This window comes from Anthonomus grandis, chromosome 19 (assembly GCF_022605725.1).
Source record: "Anthonomus grandis grandis chromosome 19, icAntGran1.3, whole genome shotgun sequence".
In the NCBI taxonomy this organism is placed as follows: Eukaryota; Metazoa; Arthropoda; class Insecta; order Coleoptera; family Curculionidae; genus Anthonomus; species Anthonomus grandis.
The window spans coordinates 3054297-3073874 of record NC_065564.1 but is presented as its reverse complement, the minus strand read 5'-3'; the positions used below and the strand labels follow the sequence as shown (position 1 = coordinate 3073874).

The 19578-nt window shown below is 34.5% G+C and overlaps 2 protein-coding genes across 2 annotated transcripts; both read left to right on the top strand.

The window, feature by feature from the left end:
* The first annotated feature begins 10950 nt into the window (after nt 1-10950).
* Nucleotides 10951-17787, top strand: LOC126747728 (protein arginine N-methyltransferase 7). The gene is made up of 6 exons (XM_050456526.1): nt 10951-12028; nt 12088-12287; nt 12343-12601; nt 14524-15159; nt 15210-15364; nt 17529-17787. The coding sequence occupies exons 1-6, from the start codon at nt 11420-11422 to the stop codon at nt 17761-17763; spliced, it is 2094 nt and encodes a 697-aa protein (XP_050312483.1). The 5' UTR covers nt 10951-11419; the 3' UTR covers nt 17764-17787.
* Nucleotides 17788-17969: 182 nt separating this feature from the next.
* LOC126747736 (transmembrane emp24 domain-containing protein 7) lies at nt 17970-19101 on the top strand. The gene is made up of 3 exons (XM_050456536.1): nt 17970-18260; nt 18370-18615; nt 18678-19101. The coding sequence occupies exons 1-3, from the start codon at nt 18111-18113 to the stop codon at nt 18903-18905; spliced, it is 624 nt and encodes a 207-aa protein (XP_050312493.1). The 5' UTR covers nt 17970-18110; the 3' UTR covers nt 18906-19101.
* Nucleotides 19102-19578: the final 477 nt, after the last annotated feature.

Genomic DNA, 19578 nt, shown 5'->3' with positions numbered 1-19578 from the left:
TTGCACTTTTTCTTTGAATTCAGAGCTGAAACTTGGCAGCGTGTTAGGAAATATGGTTCCCTAATTGGTAGTTTTTAAATCAAGACTCTAACCCTAATAGAAAAAAAATTCACCCTGAAAAGCAGAATTTTCTAACTTGAAAAAACCAAAAGTGGCCTAAATTTGCACTTTTTCTTTGAATTCAGAGCTGAAACTTCGCAGCGTGTTAGGAAATGTAATTTCCTAATTGGTAGTTTTTAAATCAAGACTCTAACCCTAATAGGAAAAAATTTCACCCTGAAAAGCAAAATTTTCCAAGTTGAAAAAACCAAAAGTGGCCTAAATTTGCACTTTTTCTTTGAATTAAGAGCTGAAACTTGGCAGTGTGCTAGGAAATATGGTTTCCTAATTGGCAGTTTTTAAATCAAGACTCTAACCCTAATAGAAAAAAATTTCACCCTGAAAAGCAGAATTTTCCAAGTTGAAAAAACCAAAAGTGGCCTAAATTTGCACTTTTTCTTTAAATTAAGAGCTGAAACTTGGCAGCGTGTTAGGAAATATGGTTTCCTAATTGGTAGTTTTAAAATCAAAACTCTAACCCTAACAGAAAAAAAATTCACCCTAAGAAGCAGAATTTTCCAAGTTGAAAAAACCAAAAGTGACCTGAATTTGCACTTTTTCTTTGAATTCAGAGCTGAAACTTGGCAGCGTGGTATAAAATATGATTTCCTAATTGGTAGTTTTTAAATCAAGACTCTAACCCTGATAGAAAAAAAGTTGACCCCAAAAAGCAAAATTTTCCAAGTTGAAAAAACCAAAAGTGGCCTAAATTTGCACTTTTTCTTTGAATTCAGAGCTGAAACTTGGCAGCGTGGTATAAAATATGATTTCCTAATTGGTAGTTTTTAAATCAAGACTCTAACCCTAACAGAAAAAAAATTCACCCTAAGAAGCAGAATTTTCCAAGTTGAAAAAACCAAAAATGGCCTAAATTTGCACTTTTTCTTTGAATTCAGAGCTGAAACTTGGCAGCGTGTTAGGAAATATGGTTCCCTAATTGGTAGTTTTTAAATCAAGACTCTAACCCTAATAGAAAAAAAGTTGACCCTGAAAAGCAAATTTTCCAAGTTGAAAAAACCAAAAGTAGCCAAAATTTGCACTTTTTCTTTGAATCAAGAGCTGAAACCTGGCAGCGTGGTATAAAAAATGGTTTCCTAATTGGTAGTTTTTAAATCAAGACTCTAACCCTAATAGAAAAAAAATTCACCCTGAAAAGCAGAATTTTCCAACTTGAAAAAACCAAAAGTGGCCTAAATTTGCACTTTTTCTTTGAATTAAGAGCTGAAACTTGGCGGCGTGGTATAAAATATGATTTCCTAATTGGTAGTTTTTAAATCAAGACTCTAACCCTGATAGAAAAAAAGTTGACCCCAAAAAGCAAAATTTTCCAAGTTGAAAAAACCAAAAGTGGCCTAAATTTGCACTTTTTCTTTGAATTCAGAGCTGAAACTTGGCAGCGTGGTATAAAATATGATTTCCTAATTGGTAGTTTTTAAATCAAGACTCTAACCCTAACAGAAAAAAAATTCACCCCGAAAAGCAGAATTTTCCAAGTTGAAAAAACCAAAAGTGGCCTAAATTTGCACTTTTTCTTTGAATTCAGAGCTGGAACTTGGCAGCGTGGTATAAAATATGATTTCCTAATTGGTAGTTTTTAAATCAAGACTCTAACCCTAACAGAAAAAAAATTCACCCCGAAAAGCAGAATTTTCCAAGTTGAAAAAACCAAAAGTGGCCTAAATTTGCACTTTTTCTTTGAATTCAGAGCTGGAACTTGGCAGCGTGGTATAAAATATGATTTCCTAATTGGTAGTTTTTAAATCAAGACTCTAACCCTAACAGAAAAAAAATTCACCCCGAAAAGCAGAATTTTCCAAGTTGAAAAAACCAAAAGTGGCCTAAATTTGCACTTTTTCTTTGAATTCAGAGCTGGAACTTGGCAGCGTGGTATAAAATATGATTTCCTAATTGGTAGTTTTTAAATCAAGACTCTAACCCTAACAGAAAAAAAATTCACCCCGAAAAGCAGAATTTTCCAAGTTGAAAAAACCAAAAGTGGCCTAAATTTGCACTTTTTCTTTGAATTCAGAGCTGGAACTTGGCAGCGTGGTATAAAATATGATTTCCTAATTGGTAGTTTTTAAATCAAGACTCTAACCCTAACAGAAAAAAAATTTCACCCCGAAAAGCAGAATTTTCCAAGTTGAAAAAACCAAAAGTGGCCTAAATTTGCACTTTTTCTTCGAATTCAGAGCTGAAACTTGGCAGCATGTTAGAAAATATGGTTTCCTAATTGGTAGTTTTTAAATCAAGACTCTAACCCTAATAGAAAAAAATTTCACCCCACAAAGCAGAATTTTCCAACTTGAAAAAACCAAAAATGGCCAAAATTTGCACTTTTTTTTTGAATTCAGAGCTAAAACTTGGCAGCGTGGTATAAAATATGGTTTCCTAATTGGTAGTTTTTAAATCAAGACTCTAACCCTAATAGAACAAAATTTCACCCTGAAAAGCAGAATTTTCCAAGTTGAAAAAACCAAAAGTGGCCAAAATTTGCACTTTTTCTTTGAATTCAGAGCTAAAACTTGGCAGCGTGATATAAAATATGGTTTCCTAATTGGTAGTTTTTAAATCAAGACTCTAACCCTAATAGAAAAAAATTTCACCCCACAAAGCAGAATTTTCCAACTTGAAAAAACCAAAAATGGCCAAAATTTGCACTTTTTTTTTGAATTCAGAGCTAAAACTTGGCAGCGTGGTATAAAATATGGTTTCCTAATTGGTAGTTTTTAAATCAAGACTCTAACCCTAATAGAACAAAATTTCACCCTGAAAAGCAGAATTTTCCAAGTTGAAAAAACCAAAAGTGGCCAAAATTTGCACTTTTTCTTTGAATTCAGAGCTAAAACTTGGCAGCGTGATATAAAATATGGTTTCCTAATTGGTAGTTTTTAAATCAAGACTCTAACCCTAATAGAAAAAAATTTCACCCCACAAAGCAGAATTTTCCAACTTGAAAAAACCAAAAATGGCCAAAATTTGCACTTTTTCTTTGAATTCAGAGCTAAAACTTGGCAGCGTGATATAAAATATGGTTTCCTAATTGGTAGTTTTTAAATCAAGACTCTAACCCTAATAGAAAAAAATTTCACCCCACAAAGCAGAATTTTCCAACTTGAAAAAACCAAAAATGGCCTAAATTTGCACTTTTTCTTTTAATTCAGAGTTGAAACTTGGCAGCATGTTAGGAAATATGGTTTCCTAATTGGTAGTTTTTAAATCAAGACTCTAAACCTAATAGAAAAAAAGTTGATCTCGAAAAGCAAAATTTTGCAAGTTGAAAAAACTAAAATTGGCCTTAATTTGAACTTTTATTTTGAATTCAGAGCTGAAACTTGGCAGCATGTTAGAGAAATTAGTGCTACAGCTCCTATACATTATGATTAAGTTAACGTGTAAAACTGTAAAAGGTTTGTAAGTCAGATTTATTAGATAACAGGGATTATTCTGATAGTATTCTCAAGATTCAGTTTTTATAGGGAAAAATATTGAGTATTTTAATAAACAACTAACTAGCATTGCAACTATTAATAGTTTCAAGCTAGTGATGTCCCAGTATAAACAAAATGCCGCTAAAAATGTATAATATAATGCTTCAAGCATCTTAAATAAGTGTGGTCTGTTTCATCCATATGTTGGTTAACCATTTCAGAGTTTGTATCTCCTATTGATTTTATTCTTTATACATCTTGTTCTTTCTTTAAGATAGTTTGCAGTTGATAATAACATTGCTTTGCAGGATTTTGGTAATAAATATATCATTATTCATAATATAGTAATTTTATTATAGGTCATTTAAAACTACTCAAACATCCACACCTTCCCACTGAGTGATGGGAATTTACCCATACATGAGAAAACGTGAATTAAAATAACACTCAACACCTCAAAAATAAAATTTTATTAACATTTTATAAAAAAATAGAGAGAATCTTCTTGCCTCCATCTTCCTTCGGGCCTCTTCTTCCTCGAGGAGTCCTCTTCCTTGCACTTAAACCTAATCCCTTACTTACTAGTTTTACAGCAACTTATATACTACAGCCTTTATTTTTCGGCTAAATTATTACAATAAATTGTCAAGTTTATCATCTTCAACCCCTATACTCCTGCAGGTTATTTTGATTAAATTGATTTTAGGACAGTCCTATAATATTTTGCCGGCAAATTTCTTCATGACTTTACAGACTACCTTGATTCGCTTTTTATGTTGCAACTTGGGGGGAGAGAAGGGATAAAAAGCTGTTTTGAACCTTAAGGTAATATATACCCAACTTATTTTAACCTTAAAGGATTATCTGAACTGGGTGTTGCCCGTGAAATAAATTAAATAGTTGGCCAACTTAACGCAAAAGAAATCACCAAGGAGAGGGATTTATTTTGGGTACCACTAATCCTGTGAAAAAAAACTTATTAAAATAACATTGCACTTCATCAATAACATTCCTGTGAGGGCAAACCTTGAGGGAAAGTACCCAGAGTCCATTCCTGCAAGACAATCTGTCAATTTAAAAAAAATTGACAGAAAAATGCCCAAACAACAACAAATTGTGCCCAAAAGGAGCATAAATATTGTAAAAGCAAAGCTGACAAATGCCAGATTTGCTTTAAAGAAAAAAATAATAAATGAATAAAAAAACAACAAAAACTTCCCAATACCAATAGGGTATAGGAAAAAAAAAATAATAAATAAAGGCATTGTTTAAAAACTTAAACAATACAATAAATAAATAAATAGACAATCAAATCATTCAAAAACAATCCACTTATTAAAAACACTACTAAAAGCAACAAAAACTAATTAATGTCAAATTAATTGTTGCTGCTTATTTTTGAGCTGGGGTGTACCATCGTCCAAACAAAATCCGGAATATTTTGCCAAAACCACAGGATTTTTTACAAAAATTATGCCTGGACTGATAAATCATTGAAACATCTTTAAAATTTAGCATTAAAATCTGGAATCACACCCCAAGTAGCCTCCCTAAAAGTAAAGGAGATGGGGGGTGTGGTTCCAGAAAGTACAGGGGGGAAAAACAGTAAATTATGACGTCCAGGAATATTTTCTGAAGCCTTTCGTACAGTTATGACAAAATATTTAATTATTATTAGCAAAGTACCATGACAAGTTTCCAGGCAAAAGTTTGCCACCGATTTTGCCGTATTTTTACAAACAAATTCCTTGTAAGAAAAATGTTAAAAGGTAGCACTTTAATTACAAGAACTGAGAATTAATTATTTGAGTCAACTTCCAAGGCAAAACTAACCGGTTTTAAAGCATTCATCTGGGGATCTTTATATAAATAAAATGCAAGCTGGCAGAACATCAATACATTTTATATATATAAAAAAAAAAAAGAGTCCTCCGATGAATATCTGGAAACTTTTTAGGTTGAATTGAAGAGAAAGGGCACTGGTTTACCTTGAAAAACAATAAGCAAATTTTGTACTCTTTAATTACAAACTAATTTTAAGAGTTAACAGAATAACTCTTTTGCAATAAAAACAGTTATCAGAATAACTGTTTTATTTTCCTTACTATTGTCAGGAAACAACTCTCAAAATATAATATATTAAACAAGATCGAGCCATTTTTGTGAGATTTAAACCTGCAAAACCAAGTGGGAAGGCAAACCAGACCACAAAAACCCCCGAAATACACCCCGAGCAATATAATAAGGGAAAAGGGTGGTGAAATAAAAAACAGATACTCACGGTGCATCTGCTCCTCCATCCTTCCCCACTCCCGAGGGACCGGCCTGTTCCTGATCATCGGCACTGGTGCCAGGCATATCCACAAAACTGGACAGGGGCTGATTGTCAGCCCCATCATTATCACTCATATCTGATTCATCCTCCACCTTCAAATTGAAAAAAACAAAATTGAATTTTCCGAAAAGGGGGCATGAAGGGAGTGGAAGCAAACCTTTGTCAAAGGTTCCACAGCATCCACATCGTCCTCCTCCTCCTCAGACTCATCTTCTTGACTAATACTAATTTGCGCCTTAACGGCGGCGGTGCGTCTCGCCCTTTTCGGGGGCGGAGGCGCCTCCTCAGACTCATCGTTTTTGCCCTCCTCCGAGGACTGTTGAATTTTAATATTTTGACCATCGTCGGTTTCTTGTTTCACCTCCGCCACCGGCTTGGCGGAGATCTGTTTCGCGATGGCGTTGATCGTTTCATTGGCGTTATCGACGCTCGCTTGTTTCAGCCAGGACACCAACGTTTTCTCCGCGTCCCGGGAACTATTCCAGAACGCGAACAATAAATCTAACTTATCCGAACATCCCTCGCATATATTTTTTGGTAATTGGTCTTCTTTCGATACCTGTAACCAAAGAAGGAGACCCTTTTTTACTGCTCAGTTGTGTTCGGAGTAAACGGTTTTGGAGGGATATGAGGTGTTTCAGATGGCCGTTCTTTAAGTGGCATCACTTTTTTTTAGTCAGAACAGGTCTGTGATAAGAACAATCATCATGTTGTGAACATTCGACCAAGCGCCAAATTTGTTTTTTTGGTATGATTGTCAATGGTATATCTTTGAGTGAACTATAAGTAGAAAAGTATCAAACTATCTATTGCTGCTATAAAGTATTTTAAACCTTTGTTTTAATTTTGCCCAAATGTGAAGTTTTTCAAGGTATGACATACTTATGCAGTTGTAATTTGCTTAGCTTATTATGTTAGTAAATAAAGTAGTTCAGTTTTGTAAACTAAAAAAGCATAACCAGACTAGTTGACATTTTTTATCATATTTTATTTATATTTATATTATTTATTGCTAAAAGCTTACATAGTATAATTTGGAATAGTGTCTTGGATATAGCTTGCAAAAATTAGATCTGTATTTGAATTTATTGATGTTTAAGGTCATTCAAAACTGAATCATGTTTTCCCACAATTCTTATTTTGGCGCTTGGTCACCTTATGCATAACTATGTTCAATGGTTTAGCAATGGCAAGAATATTTGCAAAATGTATTTTCAGTTCAAACATTGAGTCAAGAGAGATCAGGCCTATCAATTATTGACTGCCATATGTTAATTTCTTCAATGCAGTTTGCAGTTTCCGCAAAATACAAGGTCTGTAAGTATATTAGACTTTAATATACATATAGAACTATTTTAAACAATTTCTTCATTAATTTTAATCTGATCTTTAGAAATTTTAATACTTTTTAATAAATTGTATTGTATATTTTTAAAAAAATAATAATTTAGTAATTTTATATTATGTAGAAGAACTTTCATACTTGCAGTGGAGCTAATATGTCAAAGGGTAACTAAAATTGTTTCAGTCATCCTCCACTAAATTGATTTGAAAAATCATCTATCCTACATGTTTTGGACATATAAGATGTCCATCATTTTAGTTACTTAAAACACATAAATTACTTAACATCAAAACTGAGCAGCCTCTGTGGTCTTATTCGTAGACTCAGGGATCAATAGAAACCATTAAGATTTTTTACTTTTCAAACATTCAGTTAGTGCTGAATTATGGCATCATGTTTTGGGGGGTGGAAGGGATGCCCAAAATATTTTTGAGGCGCAAAAACGAATAATTCGGTGCATATTTTGACTCGCTCCCAGAACATCATGTGAGGAGTATTTTGATGGTTTCGGTGTATTTACTGCCCCATCACTATACTTCTGATCACTTGTGATGTTCATTAAGAAGCATCCTCAGTTATTTCCAACAAATCAGGACGAGACATGACGACCATAACAAGGAACAGAGAAGCTCTTGGAATACCTGCACACGGGTCAGCTTTCTTTGAAAGAAGCCCAACTTATCGAGCAGTGAAGGCGTACCACATGTTACCGGCGGGTCTGCGACAGATTCAGAGCCGTAATTTATTTAAACAGAGTGTTAAGCGATTTCTTATTGAAAAAAGGTTCTACTCTTTTAAATTTAATAAATAAAAAAATGTATCTTTATGAATTATAGATTTTCAAGTTTTTTTGTTTATACGGGGTATTTGTTGATTTTAACGTATTACTTTATAATTTTATTTATTTTGAAAAAAATTGTTTTAGATCTTTTTAACTTGGGTCATAAGATTTTAATTTCGAGTCAAAATTTGTTGATGTTGCTTTGTCTTTTTATTAAGGATTTTGATGGCAAGGAATTTATTTTTATTTTTATCATCAGGGGTTTTGTTACAACATATAAAAAGCTACAGTGCTTCTGGCAAAGCACAGCTTGCCCACATTGTATATCCCTGATGATGGACATCTTATATATCCGAAAAATGTAGGATAGATGATTTTTCAAATCAATTTAATGGAGGATGATCGAAACAATTTTAGTTACCCTTTTTATATTATGTATTTTTGACTTGAGGAATAATTGACAAGGGATCAAGCAAAACCAGATAAACCCGTTATGACTTTGATGATCACAATAATAACCTTGGGTAGGGTTAATGAAATTAAAGATTCTGGGTGTGCATATTGATAGTGGTCTTAGATTTGATTATTTTATAAATTATATTAGGATTAATGCTATGAAGATATTGGGTTTTATTAGTCAAACTTGTTATGGTATGAATAGTTCATTAACTAGACTGTAGACTTTTTAATAACCACTGTAAAACTTAAAATAATGCCTTTCTTACAGCACTATATTTGATTTTCTATTTAGACTCTTTTTTTTTTCTTTTTTTATATGTAAATTGTTGGGAAACTTATAATAAAACCATTATATAAAATTGAGGGATATTTATAACAAATAATTATCAATACAAATAATAAATCAGTGTAGAAGTCCATACTTAGCAGAGGCGTGGAATTATAAGGGTTAGCCAAGGTATTCCTCCTCAAAATAAAATTGGGACCTCCACATTTACAGGGCTGACCAATGCAAGAGCTGATTGCTGACATTTGACACCTCCATTTTACTGCATAGTTCAATAAAATGTGACCCTGCCCCAGTCTGATTCACACCCTGAAGCAATATTTCCGGTTAATCACATGATTTTACTGGGCAATGTCTTCAATTTTCCTTTGGTTCCCTCCTAGTTTACATAGTTTTCCAGGTTCTTTCCCTCGGGACTTGCTGTGTTTCAACAAGATTGAAAGGATATTTTTCAAGATATTTTGGGACCATAATATGAAGGTTTTGCATTATAGAAAAATTACCCAAGGGCTTTTTAAATTTGAATTTTATGTCACAATATCTGGATATTCATTCCCATTACCCAGTTTCCGAAGATGATTCCTTAATTTCCCTATTTGCCACTGCACAGTCATACCTTTTATCTATTACCACCCTAATTATACCAGATTTTCCCCTTGATATCATTCAAGTAACTACTTATTTAAGGGTTAGACAAGGTTGTCGTTCTCCCCACAATAAAATGCAAAACATCTTTAAAACAATGCATTATTTATTTCATCTTATGTAATAGCCATCATTGGATACAGGGCCATATAAAACACATCACAAAAGTTCTATTTTAAGACTTACCTGCATTATTATAGGACTTTTGTGATGTGTTTTGTATAGATCTAGATCTGATGATGGCTATTACTATATTAAATTCAAAATGTTTAAAGATGTTTTGCATTTTATTGTAGGGAGAGCAATAACCTTGCCTAAACTTTAAATAAATACATAATTACTTCAATTTCATGGGTAAAACCTTAATATAAGAACCATTGCCATGTAATGATTAGGGTGGTAATAGATAATTCCTTAAAGGCTCGCCTGTGAAGTGGCAAACAGGGAAATTAAGGGATCACCTCTGGAATAGGAATTGATATCCAGATATTGGGCAAAACCTTGATATGATCCCAAAGTATCTTGAAAAATCCATGCAATCTTATTATGTACAGTCTTATTGAAACACAGCAAGACCCGAGGGAGAGAACTTGGAAAACCATAGGAACTAGCAGGGTATCAGTGCAAAATTGAAGACATTGTCCAGTAAAATCACGTGAATAACCGGAAATATTGCATCACCGTGTAAACCAGGCCCGGGCAGGGTCACATTTTATTGAACTACGCAGTAAAATGGAGGCGTCAGACGCCAGCGAGCGACTCTCCCATTGGTCAGCCCTGTATATGTGGAGGTCGCAATTGCGCACCGTATATCCTGGTAAGATATATACAATGGGGAGAAACACAAAGAAAAATCGATTGAGGCTGAAAAAACCTGGGAAATGACGATCGATGGATAGATACCAGGGTGGAACGAGTGAATGGGGAGGGGGCGTAGGCCCCTGCGGTAAAATGCATGTAGAATATGTAAAAAGGGCGTTAATAATGTTAGGACTGGTTGTTAGTAAGGGATTTGGGGTTAAAACATGAATTTAATAAGGTTTCACCTGAAAAAAAAAACAGGAGAAGAGATCGGAACGTAAGCTGGACTAACAACAAAATGGCGGCCACAGGGAGAAGCAAAATAAAAATAAATTAAATAAAAAATAGCGAGTACATGTAGGAAACATAAAAAAGCTGTAAATTAACAATTAAATAAAAACAATAACATTATACAGGACGGTCCTCGCGCATCTGGTAAAGCTGAAAGAGAAAATTGCAAAAAAAGAAAAAATGGCGTCGGACGCCACTCACCGTAACTGGTAGACAGGAACTTATTTTGAGGAAAATCTGCCTAATATCACCTTGTTCACCGAAAATCGGTACGTTTACTTGATCCTTAACTAAACACAATCGGCACAACAGAGAAATTTCGCCCGGACTAACCATTTTTCCGCAATTTTCCGAATAATTTCATCGAGCTGAATACATGAATCGTGGTAACGCCGTGACGATCGCAGGGAAAATGGACGGTTGCCAAGCGGAAGTTCCCTAAACCAGCGTCATGGCCGCCGCCGTATCCCCACCCCGATTTCCGGTGACGCGCGCGAAACGCGGGAATTTTGAAACCGTTCGCGCTTTTTTTTGCATTTAAACTACTAACTAGGGCTTATTTTATAAATTTAATAGTTTTTTTTAGCACAGGGGTTTAGGGTGAGTGTAAAAATTAAGCACAAATTAACGGAAAATGTTTTAAAATACATGAAAGTCGTACTTACAAGCCCCGAGGCCTAACGAATGTACTATCGACAATTGTACTAATGGGGGCTATCAGTGCACAAACCCCCAATTTTTAACGTTATAAAGCAGCTTTCAGAAGCGAAACTAATATGGGGTAGCCAATAAACCCTGAGGAGCCTTATTACACCCTTAAAACCCCCTCAAACAACCCAACTGAATAAAAAAAAGGCAATTTATCAATTGTACAACGCCAAGTACACCGAAAAAACCGCACATGGGAGCTCCGACGACCTTGAAAAAAAACGTAAATATAACCTGAATGTTTCCCAGGAAGCCCCTTTTGAATTTCTGGTTGAATAGCGCGTTTCGGGGCTCCCAAATGAGCGTTTTCGTGCAAAAACTGAACCCCCTGACCGGCCAGAACGACTGGACGATGCAGAACGAGGACTACGACTACCATCAGGAGGTGGCCAGGTCGGCCTTCGCTGACATGCTACACGACACCGAGAGGAATCAGCTGTACGAAAAAGCCCTAAAAAGAGCCATTGACCAAATGCACTCCTTAGGTAAAAAAGCCAAAGTTCTAGACATAGGTACGGGGACAGGGTTGCTCTCAATGATGGCAGCCAGGAATGGTGCCGACCACATAACCGCTTGTGAGGCCTTTAAGCCTATGAGCCAGTGTGCTTTGAAGATAATTGATTTAAACGGGTTCAAAGATAAAATTAAAGTTATCCCCAAAAGGTCTACTGATTTAACTGTGGGGGAGCAAGGGGATTTGGGGGAGAGATGCAATATTTTAGTTACCGAGGTCTTTGACACCGAATTAATTGGGGAAGGGGCTTTATCAACCTTCGATCATGCTCATAAGAACTTATTGGAGAAGGAGTGCATCGTTATACCAGATAATGCAACCATTTTTGCCCAGGTAGTTTAATTTGCTCAAGGTTTATTCAATTGTCTTGACTCCCTTGGGCTGTTTTCCAGGTGGTCGAGTGCCCCCTCGCCCAAAACTGGAACAAACTCAAGGACATTTACAATGATGACCTTGAGCTTCTTCTAAAGGTGCCGGAGACTATTAAAAAATGCCCAGGCTCCGCTGCTGTCCACGACATCCAACTGAGCCAGCTCCCCTTGTCGTCATTTAACACCCTTGTACCGCCCACTCCAGTTTTAAAATTTGACTGGTATTATTTTACAAAATATTTAAATATTTTCGACGTTAAAAAAATAATAATTTAGGTCAGGCAAGACCCCGTTTATCTTCAAAAGGTCCACAATTAACACTGTAAAGAGTCTCAGGGATGGAACCGCCCAAGTGGTTTTCATGTGGTGGGAGCTTCAGATGGACTTTTTGGGGGAGCATGTGCTCAGTTGCGCCCCGTTTTGGGCCCACCCCAAGTCCAAGGGGGCTCTGACCACTGAAATACCTTGGAGGGACCACTGGATGCAGGCCATTTACTATTTACCCCAAGAAGTCAGAGTAAAAAAGGACCAAGAGGTATGATCTGCACGTTATTTGAGGAGGGTTCATGCAAAAGATGTTCATTTTAAACAGAAGAAAACATTTAAGAAAAAGACATGATTCAAACACTGAAATATGGACTGAACTATTTATAAAAGTGGAATTTGTGAATTTTACCATTTTTAGAAATTAAAAATTTTACAAAATTTTGGATAACTTTGCTGCTAATGAGGATAGAGACTTGATTCAAAGACTGAAATATGCACTGATTTAATCCACTACTATCTTGTAACTACATAAAAATCTAAAAAGTCAATGCTTTTTGAGAAAAAGTGGAATTTTTGATTTTTACTATTTTTATACATGAGGCATTGTTCAAATTTTTGGATAACTTTCTTGCTATTCAAGATAAAGTTATGATTCAAACACTAAAAAAATGTGCACTGAATTATTCTTCAACTATTCTGTTACTACATAAAAATCTGAGAAATCAAGGGTTTCTGAGAAAAAGTGGAATTTGTGAATTTTAGCATTTCTATAAATTAAATATTTTTCAAAATTTCGGATAACTTCCCTGCTATTGAGGATAGAGACATGATTCAAAGACTGAAATATGCACTGATTTAATCCACAACTATCTTGTAACTACATAAAAATCTGAGAAATCAAGGGTTTCTGAGAAAAAGTAAAATTTGTGATTTTTACCATTTCTATAAATTAAAAATTTTACAAAATTTTGGATAATTTTCTTGCTATTAAAGATAGAAACTTGATTCAAAGACTGACATGTACACTGAATTATTCTACAACTATTCTGTTACTACATAAAAATCTGAGAAATCAACGGTTTTTGTGAAAAAGTGGAATTTGTGATGTTTACTATTTTTATACATGAGACATTGTTCAAATTTTTGGATAACTTTCTTGCTATTCAAGATAAAGTTATGATTCAAACACTAAAATGTGCACTGAAGTATTCTACAACTATCTTGTTACTACATAAAAATCTGAGAAATCAAAGGTTTCTGAGAAAAAGCGAAATTTGTGAATTTTACCATTTCTATAAATTAAATATTTTTCAAAATTTGGGATATTTTCCCTGCTATTGAGGATAGAAACATAATTCAAAGACTGAAATATGCACTGATTTATTCCACAACTATTTTATAACTATATAAAAATCTGAGAAGTCAATGGTTTTTGAGAAAAAGTGAAATTTGTGATTTTTACCATTTCTATAAATTAAATATTTTTCAAAATTTCGGATAACTTCCCTGCTATTGAGGATAGAGACATGATTCAAAGACTGAAATGTGCACTGATTTAATCCACAACTGTTTTGTAACTATATAAAAATCTAAAAAGTCAACGGTTTTTGAGGAAAAGTGCAATTTGGGATTTTTTTTAATATTTAGACGTGAGACATTGTCCAAATTTTTGGATAACTTTCTTGCTATTCAAGATAAAGTTATGATTCAAGCACTAAAATGTGCACTGAATTATTTTACAACTATCCTATAACTACATAAAAATCTGAGAATTGAAGGGTTTTTGAGAAAAAGTGGAACTTGTGCTTTTCACCATTTCTATAAATTAAATGCAATCAAAAGCCTTTGTTTGGTGTCCAGTTTACACTCCAGTCCAGCCAACATCCTCTGTAAGACTATTTATTGCCAATAAAGTAGATTAATGACCCTACCAGAGCCTTTAATTGTGTCTCACCTCATTTACTGATCAATAAGTTGAGACTGTATACATTTGATGAGTTTAGTAAGTTACTGAATTCATATAATGGCAGTCAGTATGGTGTACTGCAGAAGTCTATGAGTGCTTTTGAATAAACAAGTTTTTGATCTTTTTCTGACGTTTGCATGTAACAAATGGACATGTCCACTTTTATATGAACCCTCCTCATTTAAAGACTTCCTTGGGGCTAAAAAAATTTATTTCTGATGTAGCTTCACCTCATTAGTTGCCACGACGAGTATTCCCTCTGGTTCAACCTCACCACCCACCTAAAATTATCGCCTGAACACTACCTAAACCCCGTCTGCGAATGCGGTTTGCACGTGGCCTTTTCCAGAACGAGAATCGGCCAATTAAACGACTCGAAACGTAATAAAACTTACGTGAAAATACTGGAGAAACACGTAAAACCGGACAGTAAAATCCTCTTTTTAAGTGACGGGTTTTATTGCGGATTGGTGGCCTCCAAACTGGGCGCATCCAAACTGTATTTCCTGGACACCAATTTGCTCTCCAGAAGGGTTTTGAAGGACTTTATAAAGTACAATAACATCGAAAATGCCGTGATTGTGGAACAAGCGGAAGATTTAAGGGAAATCGACATGAATGGGGTCACCATTGTCTTCGGGGAACCCTATTTTAGCAGCAGCATTTTACCCTGGGATAACTTGTATTTCATGTATTTAAATAAAAGCATTAAGAAAATCTTGCATAACGAGGTGAAGATTTTCCCCAAAAAATGTGTGGTCAAGGGTGTCGCGGTGAGGTTCGACGATTTGCACAAGATTAGGACTCCGTTAGGGACCTGCGAGGGTTTTTCGATGAGGAACTTTGACGATTTGATTCTGGTGAGTTTGGGTTTGCTGTGAAACGTTTGTTTTGGTAACAGGTTCTTTAGGAATCCAGTGGGATCAGCGACGATAACGTCGAGGCACAGCCCTTGTGGGAGTATCCAGCTACGGCGCTGTGTGAGGCAGCTACCATAGCTGAGATAAGTCTGGATGAAGAAGTGAGGACTCTCATTGAGACTGAGGGAACCTTTACTATTGAATGGTTAGTATTTTTGTTTGTAATAGTGGCAGAGGGTTAGTTTAATGATTGTGACCTGCACCAAGTTCTTCAATCACTTTTGTAACCAGAGGGAAATCCGAGAAATTAAGGGTTTCTGAGATAAAGTGAAACTTGTATTTTTGTTTCCAAGTTTATGCTTCAGATTTGTTTCATAATTTTGGGTAACTTTTTTGCTATTATAGATAGAGACTTCATTTAAAAACCGGGATGGGCACCGAACTATTTCACAATTATTATGTAACTACATAAAAAACTGAGAAATCAACGGTTTTTGAGAAAAACTAATTTGTAATTTTTACCATTTTTATACATCAGATATTTTTCAAAAATTTGGATAACTTTCTTGCTATTCAAGATAGAAACTTCATTCAAAGACTGACATGTACACTGGATAATTTTACAACAATCTTGTAACTACATAAAATTCTGAGAAATCAACGGTTTCTAAGAAAAAGGGACATTTGTGATTTTTAACATTTCTATAAATTAAATTTTTTTATAAAATTTTGGATAACTTTCTTGCTATTAAAGATAGAAACTTGATTCAAACACTGACACGTCCACTGGATCATTTAACAACTACCCTGTAACTACATAAAACTCTGAGAAATCAACGGTTTTTGAGAAAAAGTGAAATTTGTGATTTTTACTATTTTTATAAATTAAAAATTTTTACAAAATTTAGGATAACTTTCTTGTTATTGAAGATACAAACTTGATTCAAAGACTGACATGTACACTGGATCATTTTACAACAATCCTGTAACTACATAAAACTCTGAGAAATCAACGGTTTTTGAGAAAAAGTGAAATTTGTGATTTTTACCATTTCTATAAATTAAAAATTTTACAAAATTTTGGATAACTTTCTTGTTATTGAAGATAGAAACTTGATTTAAAGACTGACATGTACACTGGATCATTTAACAACTATCCTATAATTACATAAAACTCTGAGAAATCAACGGTTTTTGAGAAAAAGTGGAATTTGTGATTTTTACCATTTATATAAATAAAAATTTTTACAAAATTTGGGATAACTTTCTTGTTATTGAAGATAGAAACTTGATTCAAAGACTGACATGTACACTGGATCATTTTACAACAATCCTGTAACTACATAAAACTCTGAGAAATCAACGGTTTTTGAGAAAAAGTGGAATTTGTGATTTTTACCATTTCTATAAATTAAAAATTTTACAAAATTTGGGATAACTTTCTTGTTATTGAAGATAGAAACTTGATTCAAAGACTGACATGTACACTGGATCATTTTACAACAATCCTGTAACTACATAAAACTCTGAGAAATCAACGGTTTTTGAGAAAAAGTGGAATTTGTGATTTTTACCATTTCCATAAATTAAAAATTTTACAAAATTTTGGATAACTTTCTTGCTATTAAAGATAGAAACTTGATTCAAAGACTGACATATACTCTGGATCATTTAACAACTATCCTGTAACTATATAAAAATCTGAGAAATCAATGGTTTTTGAGAAAAAGTAGAATTTGTGATTTTTACCATTTCTATAAATTAAAAATTTTACAAAATTTGGGATAACTTTCTTGCTATTAAAGATAGAAACTTGAATCAAAGACTGACATGTACACTGGATCATTTTACAACAATTCTATAACTACATAAAACTCTGAGAAATCAACGGTTTTGGAGAAAAAGTAGAATTTGTGATTTTTACCATTTCTATAAATTAAAAATTTTACAAAACTTGGGATAACTTTCTTGCTATTAAAGATAGAAACTTGATTCAAAGACTGACATGTACACTGGATCATTTTACAACTATCATGTAACTACAAAAAACTCTGAGAAATCAACGGTTTTTGAGAAAAACTGGAATTTGCAATTTTTACCATTTCTATATTATATTTTCCAAAATTTGGGATAACTTTCTTGCTATTACACATAGAAAGATGATTCAAAAACTGAAATATTTACCGAGTTATTCCACAACTATCATCTAAGTACAAAAAATTCTGAGAAATCAACGGTTTCTGAGAAAAAGTGAATTTTGTGTTTTTCACAATTCTTATGCCACAAATAATTTTCAAAAATCTTAAGCAACTTTTTCCTACTAACCATTAAACCTGGATTCAAAAAATTGAATTTTCTATATTTTCCAGTGATCTCCGATGCAACGGGGTCGTCCTATGGGTGGAATGGCACCTGGACGACACCCTAAAGACAATAATTTCAACTGGACCCACAGCACCCATCGAAATAGGGAAGAAAATCCCCTGGGACATGTACACCAGACAGGGAGTCAATTTGTTCCAGGAAAAACCCTCGAAAACCCTCTTGTACGGTTTTAATTTTAATATTTCGGATGGAAATATCAGTTTTAGGGTGAAATCTTGATGCTAATAAAGGAGGTGTTGTTTACTTGGGCGTTTTTTATTTAAAAACCCTTGAAAGTGGATTTATTCATCGCCTAAAGTTCTGAGTGCATAAAATAGCCCTTTTTCGATAGTAAATCGACGAATATAACGATACTAATATCGAGCAAACACCTTACTAGGGTCACCCCATTTATACTGCAATTTTGTTTACGTCTCTGACAAGACACATCATCAATTTGAGGTTAGAGATCTTAAGGATACGTCAGGGCTATTAAACAAATAATAATTTTTTTTAAAATATTCCTGCATACTCCTGTGATGCTTTTGTCGGTTTAATAGAAAGCTGCGCCTTAGCCCTAACTGAAAATGTACTTTTTCACCTTAACACTCCTTTTATTCTGCTCGAATTTCCATAAAATCGCAGGCACTGAACTCACTTTTGAACTCCCTGATAACGGGAAAGAGTGTTTTTATGAAGAAATTAAGGCCAACACCTCGGCCACTTTGGAGTTCCAAGTAAGTACCAGTCTAGGGTTTCGATTTAGACCCCTATTGACCCCCTTAGTGATCTTCGAACTTAATTTTTTAAGCTCCGACACTAATATAAATAAAATCAATTTTTTAGGTGGTAACTGGAGGCCAATACGATGTAGACGTGACTCTATTAGACCCCAGGAAGAATGTGATATACCAGCAAATCAAGATGCAATTCGACTCGCACACCTTCACCGCTGCCAGCACTGGGGTGTATGCGGCCTGTTTCAGCAACGAATTCTCCACCTTTTCGCACAAATTGGTTTATATGGACTTCCAAGTTGGAGAGGAGGAACCCCTGCCGGGTATTGGAGAACATGTGACAGCATTAACACAGGTAAAACATGCTCTTTTTTAAATTTTAAGCATAATTATAAGCATTTTTGGTGTTGTTTTTAGATGGAGACAGCCGCTGTAGATATTCACAAATACCTGAACCTGATAGTGGATCTGCAGACTCATCACAGGCTCAGGGAGGCCCAGGGCCAAAAAAGGGCAGAGGACCTGAACGAAACTGTGCTAAAATGGGCCATTTTCGAGAGCGTTTGCATTATTCTGATCGGAGTCAGCCAAACCTGGATGCTGAGGAGCTTTTTCTCAGACAAAAGGCCCGTAACGGGTCACTAACTTAGTTTCAAGTTGTATATAGACATTTTTTAGTAATAAATTCAAAGGCCAGAGTTTTGTGATAGTGGTTTTGTCGTTACGTTAGAGTTTCAGGTAACGTTTTTGGTGCGGTGGAGTTTTGTGTGCGAGCTATGTTGACTTTTTGATGATACTTTGCTGTCCAAAGATCTTAATTCAATAAAGTAAATTAAAGAAACGTAAGAATATTTATTTTAAAGCTATTTTTACAGGATTACTGTGAGAACATCTGGGAAGTTTAAGGTAAGTTTAATTTATATACCCGAGAAGATATTTTTGTTCATAAAAGAGGTTAGGGTTAATGTTAGATTAAGGGCGTTATACTGTTTTAAACTAGAGAGAAAGGAGTCTCCTTTTGCCAATTTTCATTATTAGAACTGGATAAGGGGCAAAAAATAAGCATTTAAAATTAAAGAACTATAGACAAAAAAATAGACTTTTGCTTATAGCATGCGTTGGAGTTATAGCTCGATTATGGGAGTTATACAGTTCGATAGGGGATGATTTTAACTTCATTATTGTCAAGTTTCATAAATGACAATGGATCAGGGGCTGTGCAATAAGCTTAAAACTATATTTCTATAGGCACAAAAGGGACTTTTGCTTATAGCACGAGTTATAGTTATAGCTTGATTATGGGAGTTATACAGTTCGA